Here is a 26,701-nt window from a genome sequence, read left to right as displayed (position 1 = left end):
AAGAAACGTGAGTGTTTGTTAGGTCCTGCTGAGCCTGGAGGGATGGCCACATGGTGACTGGGGCCAGGGGCAGACAGAGCTCCTGCTGACAGGACGAGCTGAAGGGAGAGCCACAGGCTGGCTGGAGAGAAAAGTGAGATCCATGAGTTAGAAGGAATAGCTCCCTAAACTTTCATCCAGCCTGTGGTGCAGCATCTAAGGACCCCAGTCCTCACCCCACCTTGCTTGGTGATATCTCAGCTCAAAGCTGCTTCCAAGCCTTAAATGGACTCCCACCACTCAATCCTCAACAGTCATTTCACCCCTGAATCCCCTTCATCTGTACACTTTCCCACAGGTTGAGGGATGGACGTGCTGAGCATCCCTCATACACAATTAGAAACAGACTGCTATGGGAGCACAGGATCCTCAACTGAGAAAGATACCCTCTTCTACCTCTTCATCCTGCCTTCTGAGGAGGAGAAGCAGGCTACCAGAGAGTCCTGGATTGTGAGCACCAATAGGGACCTCAGAACGAATCCAAGTCCAGTTCCATAATTCACAGAGGAGGAGCTATGTTTTCAAGGATCTAAGGACTATCCAAAACCACATGACTTGTTACTGACAACCCAGGCCACAGGCCCTTCCTATACATTTGCGGGAAGGGAGAGGAGAAGAGGAAGGCTCCAATCCGGAGGAGTCAACAGTTAATAGAGGCTGTTTGGTCATCCTCATGGACAGGAATAAGGCTTTCCAGGAAAATCCTGCTCCAAAGAGACTGAGGAATGAATGGAAAGGGGGGAAACTCAAAATAAAATTAGCAAAAAGAGAGCAGGGAGTGTAACTGTGTCTCAAGCCATTCGCATCCCATAGACACCAAAATGCTATGAAGGTGATTTCATTTCATGCTGGATCTACCTTAAGGAATTTCTAGGAATATCCTTGACATCTACACAAATAAAACTCTGAAGTGAAAGAATATTCAGTTTAGTTATACTAAAATTTCATCACCTTTTTCTCAAACTTTTCTCAAAGAAAGAGTCTCTCCTAGTATTTTATGCTAGTGTATAGAAAAACATAGAAAAACATCTACTTCTGCTTTCTTGACTAGGCCAAAGCCTTTGACTGTGTGGATCACAACAAACTATGGACAATTCTTAAAGAGATGGGAATACCAAACCACCTTACCTGCCTCCTGAGAAACCTGTATGCAGGTCAAGAAGCATCATTAGAACTGGACATGGAACACAGACGGGTTCCAAATTGAGAAAGGAATATGTCAAGGCTTTATATTTTCACCTTGATTATTTAACTTTTATCCAGAGTACATCATGCGAAGTGCTGGGCTGGATGAATCACAGTTGGAATCAAGATTGCCAGGGGAAATATCAATAACCTGAGATATGCAGATGACACCACCCTTGGAGCAGAAAACAAAGAGGAACTAAAGAGCCTCTTGATGAAAGTGAGAGAAGAGTGAAAAGGGTGGCTTAAAACTATGCATTCAAAAAAACGAAGATCAGGGCATCCGGTCCCATCGCTTCATGGCAAATAGATGAAGAAACAATGGAAACAGAGAGATATTTAATGTTCTTGGGCTCCAAAATCACTGCAGATGGTGACTGCAGCCATAAAATTAAAAGACACTTACTCCTTGGAAGAAAAGTTATGATAAACTGAGACAGCATATTAAAAAGCAGAGACGTGACTTGCCAACAAAGGTCCATCTAGTCAAAGTTATGGTTTTTCCAGTAGTCATGTATGGATGTGAGAGTTGGACCAGAAAGAAAGCTTAGTGTCAAAGAATTGGTGCTTTTGGACTGTGGTGTTAGAGAAGACTCTTGAGTCTCTTGGGGTGCAAGGAGATCCAACCAGTCCATCCTAAAGGAAATCAGTCCTGAATATTCATTGGAAGGACTGATGCTGAAGCTGAAACTTCAATACTTTGGCCACCTGATGTGAAGAACTGACTCCTGAGAAAAGACCCTGATGCTGGGAAACATTGAAGGCAAGAGGAGAAGGGGACGACAGAGGATGAGATGGTTGGATGGCATCACCTACTCAGTGGACATGAGTGTGAGCAAGCTCTGGGAGTTGGTGATGAACAGAGAAGCCTGGGGTGCTGTAGTCCATGGGGTCGCAAAGATTTGGACACAACTGAGCAACTTAACTGAACTGATAGAAGGGTATGTAAAAGGATAACTATAGCAGGATAAGGCCTAATATTCATTATGGGGTTTTTGCATAAAGAATATATTCAATGAAAAAAAATTTGTTGAACCTGCTGTTTTGAGCCAGTTAGTAGTCTGTGAAACATGTTTAGTGAATAGCTAACTGCAAGTTGCATTTTAACAGCAGAAAAGGAAATACTAAATTTTATTCTTATGGCAAGGGGAGGGTCCATTTTATGCTTTGGGTTCTATGTAATTTTTTTTTTAATCTTGCACTATGAAATTGTGAGAAATTTGAATCCAAACAGAGAGATTATATATCTAACTTATAGATATAGATATAGATATAGATATAGATATATCTAACTATCTACGTCTCCTTTTTTCTCTTTTATATTCTCCAGGCTGTACAAATAGTTCTGGTGAGAGAAGAATGCAAATTCCCTTAATTGTTGATATTCAGCTTTTTTAGGAAGCAGCCACTCATAGGCCACTGCCATATTGGTTACTTATATCCTATCAGACCCACAGTGCTTCTAATCCTTGATGCATATTAGCAGAGCTTTAAAAGATACTGATATCCAAACCTCATCCCCAGAACTTTAAAATCAGAATTTCAATGGATTGAGTTAAGGCATTCATATTAGCTCAAAACTCAATCCGTTCTCATTTTACAATAGCATGATTTAGAACTACTCACTAGACCTACACTATTTCACGCCACTCTTTTTATTTCCTCCTTCTAGTCCAATATGGACGTCTCTCCACTGGCCCTAAAGATTTTTTGGTCTTTCTCTGTTACTCGCATATAAATAATCGACCTTCTCCATTGGATTGTCTGAAGCAATGATTATCTTGTATTCTTGTGTAGCTCCCTGGGTCTTCATAAATGTGGCCCAAATTTAATTCAGTATAATGCTGTCCTACATTCCCTGGCCTCAGATTTCAACTCAGTTCATTTTTCTGGGCTTTTACTAATATGGAGAAGGAATAATGTGAGTAAAACTGGAGAGGTCTGAATGCCTGTCCATCTCATGCTCTATGTATTTTGAAAACCTGGCTTCTGTATCTCCTTTTCCCCGATGTCCCTTTAGGGGGCCATTTACTGCCCTCCACCGAATGCCAGCTCCAGTGAGGTCCTGGAAGCCCCCTGCACGTTAGCAAAGTTCCGCCTATCCGAGGCTGAGGGGAATCATGACTCGGGCCAGTCCAGCATGCTCACCTATGACCCAGGTTCTTATTTTAGTTTAGTAATCAAGGCTTTTCCCTTCAGTTCTGGCATTTCTTATTCAGGTGGAAAAGCTGAGGGTTAAGGGCTGTCCTAGGTTCATTTCTCCAGAAGCCAACTCACATGCGAGTGATTCCTTATGACGTGATCCTGGAAGAAAGAGGCAGTGGACGTGGAGGCAGGGGCAGGGAAAGTAAGGTGAAGAGACCAAGAATGCGTGTGATTTAAGGCCAGTGTTTTCAGAGGCTTAAATGCTGCTATTCTGATGAGGAGGACCATGGATCTGGGCTTCCTTGTGGCTAATACGAAAGGTCAGAGGGAATGTGAGGACCGTAGCAGTGGGGAAACAGTAGAGGTCAGAGTGGAAACAGGACACTGAGATGGAAGGGCCCTGCAGGGTGGCAGCCCCCAAAAGAGAGGAAAGACCACACAGAGGTAGTGTCAGCTGATGAGTGAACAAACGAGGAAGAGAAAAATTAGTGGGAGATTGAGCCATAACAGATCAAGAGCATAAGGAAGAAGTGCATGGGATTACCTCTGTACCCTACGCTTGAAGGCCAGGGAATCTGCAGGCTAGTCTCCACTTGCCAAACAGCAGTTTTCTTCTGATGCTCTTCTGTTTCAGGACACTTAAGCCCTTAATCCTGTTGCAGACTGGATGCTCGTGTGTGCTTGCTGTGGAGCCCTCACCTTGCAGCTTGGGAGGCTTCTTCATGCTGATGGAAGCACCCAGCTCTGAAGATAAAACCACAGCCAACAGGATCCATTGTTATTCATGATTTACAAAGACTCACTCCTCCACCCAAGAAGGACATCAGGTACAGAAAGTGTGCAGGAACATGAAAGGCCATCTGAAAGCCCATGGGTAGGTGAAGACATGGAGATATTTTTGTGTTTTCTCTTTTGCTGACTTTCCTTATACTACCCAGTATTGTTAAGTGTGCCACAGGGCAAACATGTTTCCAAATGCCATAAATGAGCAAGAAAAATGAAATGGATGACAACAAAAAATTCCTAGGTAGAAAAGACAGAGGCAAGAAACACGTACAGGATGCAGTTTGTACTGTTGGAGGGAAGAGATGAAGCAAAGTCAAAGCTGAAGGAAAACCTCATGAGAGAAAAGAAGTGGGGAAGTCTAAATTGGAAAACTTTTAAATGTGCATCAATATACACTTCATATAATGTAAACACACTACATATGATATTATACATCATTTAAATAAGGCATAGACAATATGATAAAATGGAAGAAACCTCACAAGTGAGTGTGTTTGTGATGGAATAAATGAATGAAGGATTCGAGCTATTGAATGGATCATTCTGTTGGCTTCCTGATGAGTTGACTTTGGAAAAGAAAATAGAAAAATAAGAAGAATGAGAAAGAAACTCTGTTTGGTGACAGGAACTAGGAGATATGGCGGGGGGCGGGTGGGAGTCACAGTGTGAAGGGGTGTGAAAGTAAAGGGCATTAAAACTACCCTTGGCTTCAAAATCTGCTGTGAAGCCTGGATTCCTGCTCAGGTCTCCATGGAAGGTGAGCAGGAAACAGTGACTGAGCCAGTGGGGTTCAGTCCTGGCTGGGAATGTGGGAGGCCAAGCACAAGGAGAGACGAGAGGGAAGAGAAGACAACAAACTCCACGAGACCTAGTGGCTCTTGTCAGGCTCTGCATCCCTGCCCTCCCTGAGCACTTCCCTTGAGACTCTCCATGCTGCCACAAGGGGGCTCCTTCTCATCTCAGCTCCGCCTGAGGACGTGGGTCTCTCCTCATTCCTCAGATGAGGCCACAGCCTGAGGGATGAGCGCCAGGTAGCGCCAGGCTCCAGTGGAGGATGTGGAGAGCGATGCAGGGTAAGGATGAATACGTCCCAGATGAAATGGATGTGAGGGTCTGGAAGCTCTTTTAAGGAAATTTGAACAGAGGTGGACCCAGAGGAGAGGAAAACTAGGAGACGGACATGGAGATGAGTGGAAAGAATGAATTAAATGGAGTGTCATAAAAGAGACTGATGGGTGCACTTCAAGAATGAGGGTAGCCCTTTATTTTAAAATGAGGGGAAAATAAGGAAAAGAAACTGGATATGAAAAGCAAACATGGGACTGAGTTGCAGGGCCAATGTTTACACTCCTGTTGAATGTTGCTAATACACTGTTACTGAGAGCACCCAACAGGAGTAAATTGCCTTGATGATGGATGTTGAAAGGAGAGGAAAATATTGGCCAAGCTACCTTTCTCAGGAAGCAAGGGAAGATGGGGTGTAGAGAAAGTGGAGATTATAAAGCTCATGCTACTGTAGAGGAAACAATGATTGTGCAATCGTTTTATAAGTGTTAAAGCACCAGAAAGACACAATTCTTAGATATTGTATATTCATAGTGGTTATCAAACAAATTTTAGCGAATCAGATGCCCTGGACATTATATTGTTTAAGATTCCCAACAATATGCAAAGGAGATAGAATTTTTCAAGAGTTCAGATGAGGGACAGAGAGGCAAAGACCTAGGAAGATAAATAACTTGGCTCAGTTAAACAAGCAAGAATTTTCAGAACCAGGGCCTGAGGCTGAGCTGGTCCTAAGTCCAGGCTCTTGATCACCTGACGCTGTTAGAGCGTCAGAGGTTTCAACTGGGCCGACAGCGGGCGTGGGAGAGGCCCACTGCCTCCTCCATCCACAGCTTTGTGATGACCAGCACATGGACCAGAGCTTCCTAATCCCCTTTTCTTTCTTACCTAGAAAGAGTGGTCCTTGGTTTCCAGAATCAGGGTTGGAGGTAAAGCCCCAGTTGGTGGAAGAAAGACCAAGCATGGCTTTGCTGTCACCACAGTCGAAATGCTGGTCCAGCTGCCCCTGCAGACAGTCAGTCACGTGGGTGCTTTCCTGAAGCTGTGCCTGTGAAGTTGGCACCTCTGACCCTGGGAAACTCACAGGTCGCCGGTGACAGTCCTCCCAGGTGTCCCCTGAAAGTAAAAGAGGGTTCAGTAGGACCAGTGGAAGCTTTTCCTTGCTAAGCCCTCCCAGACTCCCATTTCTGCTGTCCCAGCCCATGAGTGAAACCACCCAATACCCCAGACAGCAAAGGCAGACGTCAGTGTGAAGAAGATGCCATATTTATGGCTGTGACTGGGGTGCTGAGAAGGCAGGGGCTAAGCTGCAATTTCTTGAAATGAGAAATCACCCACTTGAGTCTAGAGGGTTTGGGTGACACAGGGGGTCAAGCCTCTTGTTCTGTTATTAGCCTTAGTCTTGTAGCCTAGAGAGAAGGTTCTAGACAGGCCTCTAGGCATGGGGGAGAAAGAGTTGTTAATATATACCCACAGGAATAAAAGAACAGGGAGAGACATTTGGCCTGAAGGCTTCAGGTACCACTAGAAGTTGAGCTGAGAAAATACAGTACATTCCAGACCCTTTTGAACTTCCTTGCTTAAAATTTTGTCTACCCTTCCACTTACCCGTACTTGTATATACAGAATAAACTCTATTCCCACATGGGGCAGAGTGGGGATGGATGGTATTAGCAACTAGAACTAGTAGAGGAGAGGGCTGAGACCCTGTTGGGAACACCGTTGTGTCTCTTTGATGCTATGCTAAGTCGCTTCAGTCGTGTCCGACTCTATGCGACCCCATAGACGGCGGCCCAGTAGGCTCCTCTGTCCCTGGGATTCTCCAGGCAAGAACACTGGAGTGGGTTGCCATTTCCTTCTCCAGTGCATGAAAGTGAAAAATGAAAGTGAAGTCGCTCATTATGCCCGACTCTTAGCGACCCCATGCACTGCAGCCTACCAGGCTCCTCCGTCCATGGGATTTCCAGGAAAGAGTACTGGAGTGGGGTGCCATTGCTTCTACCCATTTCCCTTGTTCCTTACAGAACTGGTCTAATTGTAGAACAGTATTATACTTAACAGACCCTCCAACTGGCCACAGTTCACCCTCCTCCAATGGATACCGTGGCCATGCAGCATCACATAGGGAGACCAGGTGTGTTTCCTTTAAGCCCTGGGGATCAAATATATCCCAGTTTTTCAGGATACAGTTCAAAGGAATGTGTCTCTTTAGAGAGATAATATACGTATACTCCTTCAATACACGTCCCTCCACTGGTGCCTGGACAGTGCTGCTAATGAAATCTACTTATGTTTCTACTGTGAAATGAGTACATATCCTCAGAACGTGGGCTAATCAAAGACGTGAAGTACCCTCATCCGGTCCAGGTCAGGCTCATGTGAGGTCACGGCCCCCAGGGCTGCTCTACACTGCTGGGGGGCTCTCCTCTCACCTCTTGCTTATGCATCCCCACCCTCACAAGGTGTGTTTCTGTAACTGTCTCTCATGTACCTGTTATCTCTTAGTCTTCCAGAGAGCATCTGTGTCTGACTCTCATCAAAGATTCATCCAACCTCCTTCTAACTGCTTTCTCTGATTCAGTCCTCTCCACACTCTCAAAGCTCACCTGTCTTATCACCCCCCAATCCTGGTTCATCACATGCTCCTCAGTTTACGGAAATTCGTCCTCCCTTCCCTGCTACACAAATCTAACCTCCTCACCCGCCTTTCCAGTGCTCCTGTCTTCTAGTCCCTCTTTCTTCTGCAACATCACTTCCCACAACTCCCACTGCAAATCCTCCCAGGACTCAGGCTGGCCCCTTTCTGACTCCAGGCATGTACCAGGAGCCTCTGTGAGCTTCCAGGGCTTTTTCCAGAAGCACTTCTCTCAGTCTGGTGTGCCCTTCATATTTCCACTAGGCAAAGTTCATTAATCACTAATCATCATATTTTAGGACACTTAATCAGATTTTATGATAATTCATTTGGGCTGAAGGGCAAATCCTTGTACAATGTTTGGTGGTTGAAAGAACTGTCAAAACTACATATCCTCTTATTCTCCAATGTTATTTTGAATCAATGTCTAGGATTGTTTTTAATTGTCATTGTGTAATTTCATCATCTAATTTTATTTGTCTTTTCTTGAGAATGGGGTTTTATTAAAGCTATGCTTGGAATATTCTCTGCATTGACAGAATATAAAATAACCAAACATTTTATCAAACATCAATAATACTGCCCATTATTGTTAGTGTGGGAAAAAGCCTCCATAGAAGATCAACTTGTAATTTAAAAATCAAGTGTTTTGTTGTTTCTGCAGGGTTTCTCCTTGTACAGAGAGGACGGGGTAGAGCTGATGACTTGTACCCACATGGCTGCATAATAGCTATCCACACTGTCCTCGGGTTATCATGAGAATCAAGACACAGGATGGATCCCTGCATAGATTAGATATTCTATTCACTCATCTCAATCCATCTGTGGGGATGTGGCCTTTCCTGGCCCATCGTGAACAATGGACTGCCAGGCCTGGGCCATATCACACACATCCCAAACACACATCTGAGACACATGGCTGAGCCTCACTCATCCTCTTCACAGGAACCCACACCCGGCTGTCAGTGCTTCTGAGATAGAGCTCCACAGTTTTTTAATGGCTTCAGCACAGCCAAATTCAAAGTCTACCTGGACCCGTCATGACAGCAGGTGACCTGGGGGCAGGAGGTGGGGAGAGGCACGGACTCTCATCCTGGCTGATTCCCCAGAGAGCCCTGTGGAGCTGTGGCTCCACCTGGAGGGGCTGCAGGAGCCACGGGCTCTGGTCTCGGGACAGAGTGCACAGAGGGTTTGGGAGCTGGCAGATCTGAGTGAGGGACCACAGGGTTCTCTGCAGCCCTCTGGCAACTTCTGTTGAAGATTAAGATAGTTGCAAATGATTTGGTTCAGGGCAAAAAGGAAAAGGTGAGCAACATCCTCTCTTAGTCACTGATGGTCCAACTGCTGAGAGGAGAGGACACAGCCAGAGCCAGGGAGTCAGGCCCAGGAGAGGTCAGTGTCCCACCTGCCAGTGGCCCGGAATCCGGGGCAAGTGAAGGGACCTCGCTGAGCCTCAGTGCCCTCGGCTCCACCATGAGACACCACAGCTCCCTGAGAGGGTACCTGGGAGGCTGAAGGGGTTGTGGTGCACTTGGAGCTCGCTTAGTAAGGAGGCTGGCAGACAACAGGCACACAATAACCGTGTGTTCCCTTTCTGGTTTGTGAACTACTGTGATCCTGAGAAAGCCTTTGCTTCTCTGCTCCTCAGGGAAGAATGGGAAATAAGAAAGAAACTGCTTCCAATGTGAAAAGGCACCAACTGACTGACGGACAGCATGTATATGCCCAATATAATTTTTAAAGAAGTAAGATATAGTCTGATACATAATGGAGTTTCTCCTCATTTATCAAGATGATCTTATGAGTCAAAGTCCTAACAATAAAAATGCATCTCCTAAAGAAAAAGTAAAAAAAATAGCCCCAAAGGATTTCATACTAGGTTTTAATTTCCACACCCTATGAACTGCTACCCAAGGAGACCTGGCTCATAAGTTAGGTCAATAGCCCTATCATATACACAGCTTATGGATAGTTTCTGTGAGATTATACCGCTGAGATTGTGTAAAACATTGAAACTATAACCCACACATGGAAGACTCCTTTTTGCTGCACAAAGGATGAAACACACGGGAGTTTCTAGAGGATGGAACAACAGAGACAGATATTTGGCTTTGTGGAAATTACAGGGTATCGGCAGATTTGATGTTCACAATCACGTATCTAAATGCTTCAGAGGGAGGTAGGCAGCCCAGGGGTAAGAATTGGGAGCTGGGGACAGTATAACATGCATTACAAATATGGAGCAGACTGCAATCATGAATGCAAAGTCAGAGAGCTTGCCAGAAACTATTCAAGAAATAAAATTAGCAACAAAATTTCATGACTATAAGGATTCTTATCTTGATAAAAAGAGCTCTGTTACACAAATTCCTGCAGGTGAGACAGTGGTAGCTGAGATTCTGCCCTTATCCCTCCACTTGCCCTCTCTGGTCTGATTTGCTACCACAAGGCTGTGCTGATGAGATGAGTTCAGGTGACAGAGGGCAGTCTGGGGCAAGAAGAATGCAAAGGCTCGTGATGCCTTCTAAAAATTAAAACTGAGAACATAGTTCTAATCAACCTGAGCCTAAGAAGCTGCCTGGGAGTACTCACCGTTTACATCTAGAGCCAAGAAAACTTCTCTTCTCTGTGTTGGGAAGGAGGCACTTCTATAAGGATGACAGGAGCCTGCCAGATGATGGCCAACAGAAGCAGCCAGATAACATTCATCCAGTGAGTCCGGCTGGACTTCATTCTCTTCTACCACCAGCTGCTCCACACTGACATTTGTGGGGTTGGGAGAGCCCATGGTTAAACAAGAGGAATTAGTCAACCTGGAGCCATAGCTGGTTTTGATGGGAGGGTTAAGGGACAGGTTGCAAAACACAAATGGAGAGTCCCCTTAGAGGGAGGTACAACAATTCGCCTGACCCACAACTCCCATCTGGGGCCTGAAGGCGCTTGCAAAGGGAAAGAGAGTGAGGGACAGTGAGCATGAGATGCTCTGAGCACAGAGACGAAATGAGTTCAGAAGGAAGGAGATGAGCCACCCCAGGACACATAGTCATGTCACACACGTCCTCAGAACATCAAGGTGACTTCAAATACAACATAAGTTTTGTTGAAATTTACATGCTGCATACAAATGAACACCAGCACTGGCAGCATAATAGACTCCTAGATATCTTGTGTTTGCAAGACCAATTTTTCAAGTATGCAATGTGACATGACTGTTTTTCCTAGTTACTTTCCGTGCCGTGAAATACCTGCCAAGGTCATAACCCAGAGTGGCAGAGGCAGATAAGTATCACATGCTGGTTTTAATAAAAAGGAGAAAACAGAGGAGTACAAGAAATCCTGTGGCTGATCAGTAGCCCTGCTTCAACTGACTGCTGCTGCTGCTGCCAAGTCACTTCAGTCACGTCCAACTTTGTGCGACCTCATAGACGGCAGCCCATTAGGCTCCACCTCCTGGGATTCTCCAGGCAAGAACATTGGAGCGGGTTGCTGTTTCCTTCTCCAATGTATGAAAATGAAAAGTGAAGGTGGAGTCGCTAAAAGTTGTACACGACTGAGCGACTTTTATCGACTCCATGGACTGCAGCCTACCAGGCTTCTCCATCCATGGGATTTTCCAGGCAAGAGTACTGGAGTGGGGTGCCATTGCCTTCTCTGCAACTGACTGCAATTTACTATAATTGAGAGGGATTCATAAAGGGTGAAAACAGACAACCTTGTTACAGGGACAATTTGTGGTTGTCTGAATGGAAGAAATAGGCATGTTCAGCACTTTCCGATTCCCCTGCATGTGAGATGACCAAGTGTCACCACTGATGTTAGACCCATGTTTCTCCATGGTTACCTAGAAGAGATGATGTCTTGATCTTCCTCGTCCTCAAGATCAGCAAGATTTTCTATGGATAAATTCAGAGAAGTTGAGAAACACTTAGCAGATCTCACTGTGTAAATTAATAATCCAGTGTCCAGTGTCCAGTATTCTGCCACAGGGACAACAATATCAGCAGTGAGATGATAGGCTTTTTTTTTTTTGATGATAGGCTTTTAAGAAGGATATTCCAGATGCCTCAAATTGGATCTCAGTCTCTCCTTGGTTTGCTTTCCTGACCCATCAGGCAAGATCTCCCTGCCCTGGTATATCCTCACCACAGTATTCTCTTCCAAGACTGAGTGAAAAGTTAAAGATTTATCTTCCCCACAGAGTCTGGGGAATAGCCCACCTGCATTCTGGCAGAATACTGTAATACTCAGGCTTTTCTCATCATATACTGACTGCCTTAGCAGAATGATGAGTGGAATGAAGAAAACCTCAAATCACATGAATCCTAGTTGTTACATGGAACCTTCAGTCATTCATGGGGTGGGAAAATGCCAGGGCTCTGGCTTGCTTCATGGAAATATACTAGCAAGGTGATGGGAGGGCTCTTTGCATCCTGGGGTCCAGATGATTGGCTTGCTAAGACAAGCAATTTAGAGGAGACAAACCCTGGGGATGACAGCACTGACACCAGGGAAGCAACAAATAACTACGGCTGTGAGCACCTCTGAAAGGCACGGAAGTTCAAGGGACAACTGGGTATGGAAGTGGGAGCATTGTGGGCAAGTGGAGACATTGCATAGGAATCAGGAAAAATACAGTCATCTCCGGACCCCTGCACACATACAAGTGAGTCAGTGTGTCGCACCAGCCGTGGGTCCATGATCTAACTTGGGGCCTGACCCATAGGCTTCACCTGAATGAAGAAGACAGCACAGCTCCCAGACCCACCTGATGTCTGCACTTAAAACTCTACCACAGAGTCTGATTCAAATCACGTCTACAGAGCTTCCAACAGGGATGACAAATCTCAGCACCCCAGAGGCAAGGAGTACAAAGAATACAGAGTCTACCTGGGCATCCAGGTGGAGGTCTATCACAAGAAAATACTCACTGGTTACATCCCGGGCATAAGAGACATCCACGTCCTCAGGTGAGAAGATGGCATTGCTCCTATAAGGCCAGAAGGAGTCTGACAGGTCAGGAAGAACCGAGTAAGTCAGATAGTATGCATCCAGAGAGTCCCGTGGGACACCGTTCTCCCTCATCTGTGGCAGCGGTCTGCTGAACCTGGTCGGGGAGGGAGGGCAAAAGATTAAGCCAAGACTGAGGAGAAACTGTAGAGTCCTATCTGGTTTCGATGGAATGTTTGAGTGGTGAAGCACGTCAAGGGTCTGATCCATTACAGAGAGAAAACTCTGTTTTGTGCGTGAGACACAGCGAGGTTTTACAGGGCAGAAGAGAGAAAGAGCAGCAGGTGCTCAGTGTTCTGGCCAAATAACAGGCTGATGAACAGACTGAATTCCCTCTGATGGTACAGTCACGCCTCACATACAGGGACAGAGAACACTGGCTCTCACACTTCCATTCACATTGCATTGACATCACTATGGCACGCATGCCAGCATGCTAACACCAAACAGAAAGCAGATATGCATCTCACTCTGTAAACCACACCTGATATAAAAACTGAGTGCAAAAACAGCACTCTGACTTAGTTCACCTGGGTCAACGGACTTGGGATTTAAACTTGACAAGTAAATAAGAAATGGGAAACAATAGAAGTACCACAGTGAAAGCAGAGAACATTATGAAATAGGATAATAGTGGTGGGCAAAATATATATATATATTCAGCACTTTATATATTCACAATATATTCAGCACTTTGTTTTTCCCTGGATCAGAGGTCTGCAGATGTCATCACTGTATAGGAGCCCACAGATATGCAAACTTACCTTGGGGCAACCACCTCTGGGCCTTTCAGGTCATCGTGATCATTCTGGTTTTCTGCAAATAAATTAACAGAAGAGTTATATCAGGCAAATACTTTTCAAAAACCCAATCCTGTGCCTGTCTTCACAATGTGGTAACAGGCTATTGAGACAGAAACAATACAGGAGGCCCTAGAAAGAGCCTCATAAGAAGGCACTGGGTTTCCTTCTTGAGCCATTGGACGAATGTCCTTGATATGATATGTCATTGGCAGAGTATCCTGGTCCTGAGTCTGTGCAAACAGCTAAATACATCCTTTTCCCCACAGTTCCTGGGGAACAACTTAGCTACATCCTCAGCCTGCTATAACACTCAGGCTTTTTTCATCTGAAATGTTGTTTACTAATGGGATAAGTGATTACACACTGAGATATAATGGGAGTGGAACCCACACACCATCAAGTCAAATGAATCTCAAAGCTGCAAACAGCGGCCATTCATCAGGTTGGAAGTTCCAGCCCTGCCTTACCTCAGAGAAACATACCCAAAGAAGACAGTGTGGCTTACCTTCTGGTTTCAGAAGGCTTCGAACAAGGTAAGTCAAAGGAAAAGAGAGAGACCATGGGTTGATAGAAGTGAACCAAAGTAGTGAGATCTCCAAAGGTATAAACAAGACTGCCAACAGCCTTGGACAGGTGTAGGAACTCAGGGACGTTACCCAGAAATGAAAATGAAAGCATTTCACGTGAGATAAGAGGTTCATTCAAAATTAGGAAGCCTGAGAGGCACCTCCTGTGCCACGACTGCCGAGGTACACGTGCGTCTGGCAGGACCGCCTTGGGCAGAGTGGTTTACCACAGAGACCACTATGACAGGAAACTTAGAAAAGTTCGTTCATAGAATGTCTTATTTTAAATGCAGATGTAGAGTCTGGTTCAAATCAGGCTTCAGTATGTAAGCCCAGGGTCTATCAAAGGGGATAATTCTCCCAGAGTAGACTAGCAGACACATTGAAGACTACCTGGGAGACCAGTTGGAATTTCATCCTCTTCAGCTTGAGAGCAGCCACAGGCTCCATCCACAGCAGACGCCACATTCTCTTCATCAAATGCAAATTCCCCATCACTGGAAGGCTGGTTGCAGGCAGAACCTTCCCGCAGAGTTGAAGGTACTGAAACACACTCATCCTGGGATTGCTGGAACACCACCTTCTCCTCATCATCCTGCAAGTCCACGCTGTGCCAGATGGAGAAGGGATGACAGAAGGTTGAGAGGATTCGACCCCACGCTATCTGGCTGATTTTGATGACAGGCATTGGGAGTGGTCACAGAAAACAAAAGCGCAGTCCCCTTAAGGAGGGAAGTAACTCCTCCTGATGTGGAGTGGAGGGTGGCTGCCACGGGGTGGGAGAGAGCCAGCAGGTACTCTGGGCACTGGGCACACAACCAGAAGTTGAAGGAGGAGACGGATTTTCCCTGCACGCTGACGTCCTGACCCCCAGCACTCACAGAGGACCGGGACAGTGGTTCAGACTTTTCTGCACACATTGTGTTGATCTGGATATCCTGTGTCCAAGTGAACACAGCTTTTAAGAAGTTAAAGATTTGTTTGAGTTTGGACACTATCCCATACAATTAAAAGTTTTATTTGAACAAATACAGCTTCAAAATCAGTTTTTCCAAGTTGGAGAAAAAGGAGTTATAGACTAGACATTCTGCCTTTAAGAACTATTTTTTCAATATTTTATTGTAATGTGAATACCATTATATTTTCTTCCCTTGAAATCCAGGATTTACCAACATACTGATGCCAAACCAGTGTAAGACCCATAGGATCTCCCCCTCCTTTAACCACTCAGGAGAAAACTCATGAGCACGGGAACTCCCAGGTTTAGTTATTCCACCTGGGTAAGCTCACTGTCAATTGGTAAACTTGAAGGATTAAAAAACTGAAATGCACAAACTTGAGAAACATAAATGACAACCCTGTGAACGAGATAATTGCAGTTGAATGAATAGATGAAAGAGTTACACAGAGAACTTTCTACTTTTCTCTGGATCTGAGGTCTCCTGCGGTCACCACTGACATTCACAGCCCACAGATCTTCAAATTACCTGGGCAATGTGAACTCTTGTCCACTCCCTTGCTTGTGATCATTTTCATTGTCTAGTAGGAAATTCAGAGAAAGCAGGTCATAATAAGCAAATCAGACCTCACACATATCTACTCAGTAAACACATATACAACAAGGACATTAATATTCTCATTGTAAGAACATAATTCTTTAGCAAAGATATTCTAGGACACTTAAGTCTTATGAGAATTAGACTGGACTGCGTCCAGACCCAATGAGGAAATTTGCTGCTTGATTTGGTATCTCTCCCAACATCCTTTGTTCTGAGTCTGTATAAGCACTTAAAAATGTATTTTCCACAGAGATGCTAGAAAATGAGCTGAGTTATTTTCTAGATTGTTTCTATAGTACTGCTTAGTCCCATCAGATTATGTGGTTGTTGATGGTTTAGAGGAATTTATACTTGAGACTAGAGTGACAGGGGAATTGTGAAAGCGTTAGCCACTCAGTAGTGTCCGTCTCTTTGTGACCGCATGGACTACAGCCCACCAGGCTCCTCTGTCCATGGAATTCTCCACACAAGAATACTAGAGTGGGTGCCATTCTCGTCTCCAGAGGATCTTCATGATGCAGGGATTGAACCTGGGTCTCCCGCACTGCGGGCAGATTCTTTCCCATCTGAGCCAGCAGGGAAGCCCAGTGAATTGTATGAACCCTCAAATCAAAAGGAATCTTTGGTGCTACACAAAAACCATGGCATTTGAAACTGGAGAAACTGCCAGAGCCCAGCCTTGCTTCATGGAAACATCCAAGCAAGGCAGTGGTACAGTTGTCTCTGTCTTGGTGTCAGGTAACATCTTAGCTAAGACCTGCCAACATCGAGAAAAGGGAGACTGGGGCTGAGAGCAGTAAAACAAAACCTGGAAATCCCCTCTCCTTATAAAGAGGCAGGTCTGTCATCATTTCTGGAGAGGCCAGGAACATTTACAAAAATTAGATCACTGCAGGGAACAACACACTGGCTCCAAACTAGTTCTGACAGACCCCTCCTGTGGATTTCCAGCTGAGGTGGTTGACAGTTGTCACAAGTAATCTGGGTCAAATGCCTGACACTGGGGTCAGGATGACAGACAAGCCTGGAGCAAAAGGAAGAATGCAAGCTCCCTGACCCTCCTGATGTCTGTGTTCCAGAATAGACCCTTTTTCCTGGTTTCAACTGAGATGTGTCTATGCAACCTATCCTCAGAGACGACCTTCTTTGGTCTACAGAGCTTGTGAGGGGAAATAATATGGGGGCTACCTGAGATTTTGGTTGGAATTTCATCTTCTTTAGCATGAGAGCAACCACAGGCTCCATCCTGACCAAGGTCTACTTCCAGTTCATTAAATTTAAATTTGTCATCACTGTAAGGCTGGTGGCTGTCAGAACTTCCTTGGAGACTTGAAGGCATCAAACCACATTCATCCTTGGATTCTTCAGGCACTTCCCTCTTTTCAACCTCCTGCAGCTCCATGCTGTGTCAGATGGGAAAGGAATGACAGAAAATTCAATGAAGAAGATCTGATCCCAAGCCATTCTGGCTGGTTTTGACAGGAGGCATGGGGAGTGGTCACAGAGAGGAAAGGAGCAGGCCCCTTAAAGAGAGAAGGAACTGTCCTCTCTTATATGAAGCAGAGTGTGTCTGTCTGGGGATGGGAGAGGGGGACAAGCAGGTACCCTACATACTGGCCACAAACCTCTGATGAGGAAGGAGACTCAACCATCCCAGGGTGGTCCTTTCAGGAACAGGAAGCACAAATGAACTTCCACACCAAGTGCTTCCCCCGGGTCCTAAGCCATGTTGAATTTAAGATGAAGTAGCCAAGTGAATAAGGGCTTCCCCGGTGGCTCAGTGGTAAAGAATCTGCCTGACAATGCAGAGATGTGGCACTGAACCCTGGATCAGGAAGATCCCTTGGAGAAGGAAATGGCAATCTCCATCCAGTATTCTCTATGGGAAAATGCAATGGACAGAGGAGCCTGGCATGCTCCACTCCGTGGGGGTCACAGAGATTCAGAAACAACTGAGCAACTGAGTATTCACAGTGAAGTGAATGCAGATATTAAAGCTTATAGACTCTCGGAGATGTTCTACCTTCATTTTAGGAACTGAAAGTCCTCCAAGGCCTCTTTCACTTACTATTGTCACAGACTACCAATTTTTTTTTTTTTTGGACAGTTGTCCTGGTGTTTAATTTTTCTAGTTGCTTCTTTACTAATTCCGTTGCTAGTTACCTTCCTTCCAAGGATCTAAGACAACTGTGTACAAATATTTATCTCACTTGGACTTGCTTTAGAAGAGAACAGACGCTCTCTGTGTGTATATGAAATCCTAAGGGTGCTGCATTCGCCTTGGGTCACACATACAAGTAGCACAGAGACAGCAGACAACCAAGTTACAGGGACATTTCCATGTGGGTTGAGTGAAGTCAATTACACCATAAGCACTTCCGGCATGTGACTCTCTTGAGGTACTTATTGATCTTTTGTGACCCTGTCCATATTTTCCCTACGCATTACCAGCTCCTGATAGACAGATGGAAAACCACAATCACAGAAAACTACCCAATCTAATCACATGGTCCACAGCCTTGTCTAACTCAGTGAAAGCCTGTGAGCTTTCATTGTGAAAGCTCACAGGCTTTCACTGTGAGCCATGCCGTGTAGGGTCATGGTGAGAGTTCTGACAAAATGTGGTCCACTGCAGAAGGGAATAGCAAGCCACTTCAGTATTCTTGCCTTGAGAACCCCATGAACAGAATGAAAAGGCAAAAAGATAGGACACTGAAAGATGAACTCCCCAGGTGGGTAGGTGCCCAATATGCTCCTGGAGATCAGTGGACAAATAACTCCAGAAAGAATGCAGAGACGGATTCAAAGCAAAAACAATACCCAGTTGTGGATGTACTGGTGATGGGAAGCAAGGTCTGATGCTGTAAAGAACAATATTGCATAGGAACCTGGAATGTTAGGTTTGTGTTTCAAGGCAAATTGGAAGTGGTCCAACAGGAGGTGGCAAGAGTGAACCACATTTTAGGAGTCAGCGACCTAAAATGGACTGCAATAGGTGAATTTAACTCAGATGACTATTATATCTACTACTGTGGGCAAGAATCCTTTAGAAGAAACGGAATAGCCATGATAGTTACCAAAAGAGTCCGAAATGCAGTACTTGGATGCAGTCTCAAAAATGAAAGAATGATCTCTGTTCATTTCCAAGGCATTCAATATCCCAGAATCCAAGTCTATGCCCCGGCCAGTAATACTGAAGAAGCTGAGTTGAAAAATTTTAGGAAGACCTACAAGACCTTCTAGAACTAACACCCATAAAAGATGTCCTTTTCATTATAGGGGACTGGAATGCAAAAGTAGGAAGTCAAGAAACATCTGGCATAATAGGCAAATTTGGCCTTGGAGTACAGAATGAAGCAGGGCAAAGGCTAATAGAATTTTTCCAAGAGAACGCACTGGTCATAACAAACACCCTCTTCCAACAACACAAGAGAAGACTCTACACATGGACATCACCAGATGGTCAAACCAAAATCAGATTGAATATATTCTTTGCAGCCAAAGGTGGAGATGTTCTATACAGTCAGCAAGAAAAAGACCGGAAGTTGACTGTGGCTCAGATCATGAACTCCTTATTGCCAAGTTCAGACTTAAATTGAAGCAAGTAGGGAAAACCACTTGATCATTCAGGTATGACCTAAATCAAATCCCTTATGATTATACAGTGGAGGTGAAAAATAGATTTAAGGGACTAGATCTGATAGACTGCCTGATGAACTATGGACAGAGGTTTGTGACATTGCACAGGAGACAGGGATCAACACCATCCCCAAGAAAAACAAATGCAAAAAACCAAAATGGCTGTCTGAGGAGGCATTACAAATCACTGTGAAAAGAAGAGAAGGGAAACGCAAAGGAGAAAAGGAAAGATATTCCCATTTTAATGAAGAGTTCCAAAGAATAGCAAGGAGAGATAAGAAAGCCTTCCTCAGTGATCCATGCAAAGAAACAGAGGAAAACAATAGAATGGGAAAGACTAGAGATCTCTTCAAGAAAATGAGAGATACCAAGGGAATATTTCATGCAAAGATGGGCTCAATAAAGGACGGAAATTGTATGGACCTCACAGAGCAGAAGATATTAAGAACAGGTGGCAAGAATACACAGAAGAACTATACAAAAGAGTTTCACAATCCAGATAACCACGATGGTGTGATCACTCACCTAGAGCCAGACATCCTGGAATGTGAAGTCAAGTGGGCCTTAGGAAGCATCACTATAAACAAAGCTGGTGGAGGTGATGGAATTCCAGGTGAGCTCTTTCAAATCCTAAAAGATAATGCGGTGAAAGTGCTGCACTCAATATTCCAACATTTTGGAAAACTCAGCAGTGGCCACAGGACTGGAAAAGTTCAGTTTTCATTCCAATCCCAAAGACAGGCAATGCCAAAGAATTCTCAAACTACTCCACAATTGCACTCACCTCACACGCTAGTAAAGAAATGCTCAAAATTCTCCAAGCCAGGCTGCAGCTATACATGAACTGTGAACTTCCTGATGTTCAAGCTGGATTTGGAAAAAGCAGAGGAACCAGGGGTCAAATTGCAAACATCTGCTGGATCATGGAAAAAGGAAGAGTGTTCCAGAAAAACATCTATTTCTGCTTTATTGACTATGCCAAAGACTTTGTGTGCATCACCACAAACTGTGGAAAATATTGAAAGAGATGGGAATACCAGACCACCGGACTTGCCTCTTGAAAAATCTGTATGCAAGTCAGGAAGTAATAGTTAGAGAACTGGATATGGAATGGACTAGTTCCAAATAGGAAAAGCAGTAGGTCAAGGCTGTATATCGTCACCCTGCTTCTTTAACTTACATGCAGTGTACATCATGAGAAACGCTGGGCTGGATGAAGCACAAGCTGGAATCAAGATTGCCAGGAGAAATATCAATAACCTCAGATATGCAGATGACACCACCCTTGTGGCAGAAAGTGAAGAAGAACTGAAGTGCCTCTTGAAGAAAGTGAAAGAGGAGAGTGAAAAAGTTGGCTAAAGGTCAACATTCAGAAAACTAAGACCATGGCATCTGGTCCCATCACTTCATGGCAAATAGATCGAGAGACAGCGCAACCAGTGGCAGACTTATTTTTCTGGGCTCCAAAATCATTGCAGATGGTGACTGCAGCCATGAAATTAAAAGACACTTACTCCTTGGAAGAAAAGTTACGACCACAGACAACATATTGAAAAGCGGAGACATTGCTTTGCCAACAAAGTTCCATGTAGTCAAGGCTATGGTTTTCCAGTAGTTATGTATGGATGTGAGAGTTGCACTATAAAGAGAGCTGAGCACCAAAGAACTGATGCTTTTGAACTGTGGTGTTGGAGAAGACTCTTGAGAGTCCCTTGGTCTGCAAGGAGATCCAATCAATCCATCCCAAAGGAAATCAGTCCTGAATAGTCATTGGAAAGACTGATGTTGAAGCTGAAACTCCAATACTTTGGCCACCTGATGTGAAGAGCTGACTCATTTGAAAAGACTCTGACGCTACAAAAGACTGAAGGAGGGAGGAGAAAGGGACGACAGAGGATGAGATGGCTGGATAGCATCACCAACTCAATGGACATGAGTTTGAGTAAACTCCAGGAGTTGGTGATGGGCAGGGTGGCCTGGTGTGCTGTAGTCCATGGGGTCACAAAGAGTCGGGCATGACTGAGTGACTGAACTGAACTGATAGTTAATTGTTACCTGGGGGTTAGTTTTTCTTGTGCTTGTTCATCGTCTTCATCTTCATACATTTCTGCAAACAAAATCAGTAGTGTCCAGTCAGCTTCTAGTCACCTCACCCACTACAATCACAGGGACTCATATGGTCACAGAGTCATAAATATCTATGTATGAGTTAGTACTCTATGGAAGTGTTAATGCATTGTCTTTAAACAACTGCCCAAGCATGGATTTCTGATCCAGCAGGCAGTCTGTTTCTAAACTGGTAGATCATCCTCAGGACACCCTCTGCTTGAAATTGGGCAAACATTTAAATTGTCTTTTCTTCCTTATATCACGTCACATTGCCCACCTTCCATTTCTACTTCTACAAATGTGTCATCCATCCTGCCACGAATTCTGCCAAAGACACAGGCTCTATAAACCTTCTCAGGTCTCACAAGATGCCCTCCTTTCTCTAAGGAGAACAACAATGTCCCACATCCATCCGTCTGGGAACATCCTGGCTCTTCAAGGTGGCTTTTGCATGTTATCTGGAAAAGTCTCTCTAGGGAAAGTGAGTGCTCCAGTCTAAACTATTTTCCCAATGCCAGTCCAACTCCATCAAGTACCTTATCCAGCACCACAAAGTGAAGGGCTTTCTTTTTTCTGCAGTGTATTTGTAAATATTCCAAAATTTCATCACTATAGCTACCATCAACAGATCATTTCATCCATTTTACAGATGTGAACAGTTACTAACATAAGGAAAAGTAATCATTCTCACATAGTTATGAACACAGCACTCAGCCTGGAACCTGGGAACTTCAAGCTTTGTCTAGGGCGCTATTGACTCTAACAAGCTGCCTCTTGTCACCTCCTCCTTTCTGTGCTTTAATGCTGGCTGGATGTTGCCTCCTGCCCCAGTGGCCATGGTCCATCAGGGAGGAAGCAGACCATTGGGACACGATGACCTCCACCCTGTGCATTTCTCCTCTGTCCTCTTAGACAATCCTGCTCCTACATAGCCCCAAATAGGACACGAAACAGGAAATCTGATAAACATTCCTAGTGGAGGTGTTCACCTTATCAACTGGGGACCTAGGAGAGGATCAGTGCTATCAGGGTCTGTGGCCCCCTCACCTGGGCTGAGCTTGCAGGCAAGGCGCTTGGCCAGCTGGTACCCCTCAGACAGGCTCTCTCGGAAGCCCTGCCCCTGGTGGCTGTCCGGGTCATTGCGGGTGAGGAGGTCCTCGAGGTGCTGCTTGAGCAGGACAGAGTCATCTTTCCCATCCCGTAGTGTCTGCCGTAACTGGGTCAGCTCTCTTGCCTGACTTTGAATTAGTGTGGCACACGTCCTAGGTGGAACAGAAGATGCAAGTGTAAAAGGCAAAGACTTAGATGAAAGACGGTTAGGGATTTCTGTGAGAACATCCCCAAGGAGACCTCGAAACAGAATTCTGGCACATATCTGATGACTGGCTCAGTCACTCAGTCGTGTCCGGCTCTTGCGACCCCATGGACTATAGTGCACCAGTCTCCTCAGCCCATCGGGTTATCCTGGCAAGAATACTGGAGTGGGTTGCCATTTCCTACCCCGTATCTGATGACTTGCCTGTGTCAAAGAGAAAGAAGGTAAACAAAGGTTTCCTCTGTATTAGAAAGTACTCCTGTAAGATTTCGTGACATTTCATTCATCTTGTGCTTCTGTAAAAATAACCTAATGTCTTTCCTGGTGGCTCATCTGGTAAAGAATCTGACTGACAATTCAGGAAACACAAGAGAGGCAGCTTTGATCCCTGAGTCGGGAACATTCCCTGGAGAAGGAAATGGCAACCCATCCCAGTATTCTTGCCTGGAAACTTTATGGACAGAGGAGCCTGGTGGGCTAAGTCCATGGGATCATAAAGAGTCAGACACTACTGAATGCTCATGCATGCATCAACGTCTTCCGAAACCTGCACCATGAAGATGTCTCTTTGGTTTCTCACTCAGCCACTCGGTCATGCCCATTTTCATCAAAGAATACACAGAGTATTTTCTGTATTTTTAATGTGGCAACACAAAGTACTGTCCAGTGAATGGCACACAGCCAGATATAGAGTGTGGGCACGTGAAGCTGGTGTGAATTGGAAAGAACGTAGGAACGACAGACTCAAGGAAGGATTCCAGGATGTGGTCAGTCAGCAGGGGGTGCAGTTTAAAGGCAAATAAGGTATTGATTGCACAACACTGTGAATGAGCCGAGTGCCCCCGGTTCACTTGGATGTAGTGAATTCACAATGAGATTCAAGTCAGTAGTTTATGTAAAAGCAAAGTGAATTACTTCCTGAATACAACTAGAATCCATGGTTCACCAACTGGTGTTCTCCACCTATTTTATAATATTGTGCCCTGTGCTCGCCGTGATCATCCCTGCCCTCCTTACCTCAGCCTTTCATCAAGCGGTGGCTTCTCTGCCAGCTTCTCTGCTGGCCTCCGCACCTCAAACAGCAGCTTCTCCCCCAGCACGGATTCAACGATGTCCTTACATGCTTCACACTCTGAGGAAAGAGAGACACTGCCTCAGGGAAAGCTGGCCTTGCTGCTGTGGTCACTGCCTTCAAGGGAGGAGGACGGGCCACCTCAGTGCTGGATGTAACGCCTTCTCCAGTCTCTACGGAGAGGTTTCCACATCTGATTCCTCAGCGTCTGAACCGAGGTTAGTCCCCATTGTAGAGGTGAGGAAAGAGAAGCTCCTAGGCACAGACAGGATGAACTGCCTTTTGACAAAGTCAGAATTCACATCCCCTGAGATGGACCCTGAATCCTGGCCACTGAACCAAGACCTGCAGCCTCTTAGGTGAGACCCTGAGCAGGGCCTGGGGTGGCGATTCCTGTGAAGTCAGGAAGGCCCCTAGGACTATAGGACCGCTGGTTCCCTCATGCTGGGATTCAGGAACGAACAAGTGTCTTAAGGTATAAAACTCACCTGGACACACTTGTGTGAAATAGAATACATGAATCCATAAGGACCTAAAGAGATATGCCAAACACTGAGAAAGTCTGTGTTATTAGGAACAGTAGAGCTATGAACTAAGTGTATTTACACTGAGCCGGGCACGACTGTCAGGGCTTTGTCAGATTTACTCAGCACTCGCTACAACTCAAACAATACTTACTACTACAGCACCACACAGACACAGGAGGAAACAGAGACACAGGAAGGTTCCCAGCAGGGAGGTGAGCCCAGGAAGCCTGGCCCGGAGTCCATGTCTTTCCACTGTGCTCTGGTGACCTCCACACCAGGGTCCTGGTGAGACATTTCTTCTTCACCAGCCTCACAGTTTCTTTCCTAGAATTTTGTTACTATCATAAGGAGCGGTGCAAATAAAACTTAGTTTGTCCTTTCCCCAAAGCTCATCCTTTCACTTTCTTAAATAGGAGGCTTTACCCCTTACTTGTCTCTGTGTCTGTCATTTGTCATTGACTCCCTCATCGCTTCATTGAAAATGACTGTAGGAAAGTGACACACACACACGTTGTCAAGATTCCTCTCATGCCCTTGTTGTGCATGTACCCTGGTCTTGACTTCCGTCCTTACGCCGGGCCGCGCTTACTGAACACGCAAAAATGATTCCAATTGCCAGGCTGCCTGTGAGTGCAAAGGGCTCCTCACATTCTGCCTGGGTTTTTACTGGGGCTGGTGATCTCCCCCACTTACCATCATCTTCATGTTGGTCACACATCTTATAGCACAGACTCAGGTTCCCCTGGACGCCTGGTCAACCTGTATCACCAAAGATTCCCCAGCTCAAGTTGGGAGAGGGAGGAAAGGGCAGATTGTCTGATTTCACCAGAAACACCTTCAATCTTGCCACAGAGTCATATGGCTTTCTTGGACTCAGGAAGGAGAACCTGCACACTCAGAAAGCACAGCTTCCTTCTCACCAGGGAGTCTCTGTCTTGATGGCATCACAGAAACCATGGTTTTAATGAGAAGCAGACTCATCCTTAAGCTCCTTTAAATCCTATCCCCTCCTTCTTACAGGGTCTAACCACACGTTACCCCAGGGTAACTGGCACAGGGTTTTGCCAATGGAACCTCAGGGAACCTCGAACTGATGGAGTTCATTAGTCCCAGAGGTTCAGCCAAGAGGCATGCAGGATCCGATACAGAACAGAAAAGACTCCAGTCCACACAGCTTAGCTTGCTCCTGAGAGACACAGGCACTCCTGTGCCTGCACCAGGAATCACTGTCTGGGATTTTAACTCTAATCTCACCCTACACATCACTGCAAACTTGGAAAAGGCCTCCAGTCCTTGTGCCTCAGTTTTCCCAGCCTCAGGAAACTGAAGGCAAAAGAGCCACTACTACCTTTCCTGGATTGTGGTCAGAATGGAACTCAGAAGGACAAAGGGGAAAGGAGACCAATCCTGGAGACTTACAGTGTCTTAGAGGGAAGACAGTGATCGTTCATTGCTTTGGTGATCATGACCTCGAAGACTTACTGTATTTCTGCAGCTGGTTGGCCAGGGAGTAAGAAGTAGCTTGGGATATGAGGAATTTCTCTGTGAGGTCCCTGAAGTCCTGCTTGTACTTTGCCAGCTGCAACCGAAGCTCCTGGTTGATTTCCGTGAGGGTACGTTCTGCCCTCAGATCCGATAAAGAGGGAAGACACACAGCCATGGTGACATGTGGTAGAAGGGGTAGAAGCCAAGGGTGGGGAGGAGACACCCAATATATGGGGGATTAAAGACGAGCAAAATCACATAGGTTTAATCAGCACTGAGGGATGACAAAAACTGGAATTCCTGACTTACTGTTGGGAACAACTAGAGGGTTCTCAACCACAAAGAGAAGTTGAAGATGCCAGAGCTCAGAGCCAAAGGTGCTGTGTGGGGCTCAGACTCAGACAGCAGTGAAGGAGGGGGACCCAGCGTGCTAGGCAACCGTCTGGAGTTGCCATAACAGAACTGGTAGGGGGAGGGGTTCATGGAATCTTGGGGGCCCCTGCCTTCCAGGTGCCTAGGCCATGACCCTTTGTGAACATCACCACTGATAGCACCCAAGCCCTCAGCAGTCACTCTGATGTTCACTGCACATGTCCAGATACCACTGATCTATCTCCTAACAAAAATTATTGAAGCTGAGTTCTCATTGTTCATTCTTCTGTGTATAAAAATATTCATGGGAGAAATACTTTGCCAGCAGGTCTTAATTTCTGTCGGGCTGTCATAAAGTCACCTCAGTTCAGTTCAGTTCATTTCAGTCGCTC

At 45.4% G+C, this 26,701-nt stretch overlaps 1 protein-coding gene across 1 annotated transcript; it reads right to left on the bottom strand.

Annotated features, from left to right (window-relative positions):
• Positions 1-3,806: 3,806 nt before the first annotated feature.
• Positions 3,807-26,112, bottom strand: LOC147376222 (NBPF family member NBPF4-like). Its single transcript, XM_086392199.1, has 13 exons — positions 25,935-26,112; positions 23,871-23,985; positions 22,586-22,800; positions 21,485-21,536; positions 16,979-17,193; positions 15,719-15,770; positions 14,625-14,839; positions 13,627-13,678; positions 12,784-12,959; positions 11,697-11,748; positions 10,448-10,614; positions 6,109-6,336; positions 3,807-4,113 (listed from the first exon to the last, which is right to left on the bottom strand). The coding sequence occupies exons 1-13, from the start codon at positions 26,110-26,112 to the stop codon at positions 3,923-3,925; spliced, it is 1,908 nt and encodes a 635-aa protein (XP_086248325.1). The 3' UTR covers positions 3,807-3,922.
• Between the last annotated feature and the right edge of the window lie 589 nt (positions 26,113-26,701).

Source organism: Bos grunniens, chromosome 3, assembly GCF_055505025.1.
Source record: "Bos grunniens cultivar Pamir isolate PY7600 chromosome 3, Bosgru_T2T1.0, whole genome shotgun sequence".
Classification (NCBI taxonomy): Eukaryota; Metazoa; Chordata; class Mammalia; order Artiodactyla; family Bovidae; genus Bos; species Bos grunniens.
The sequence above is the reverse complement of the archived record's forward strand: the minus strand, read 5'-3'. Positions and strand labels throughout refer to the sequence as shown.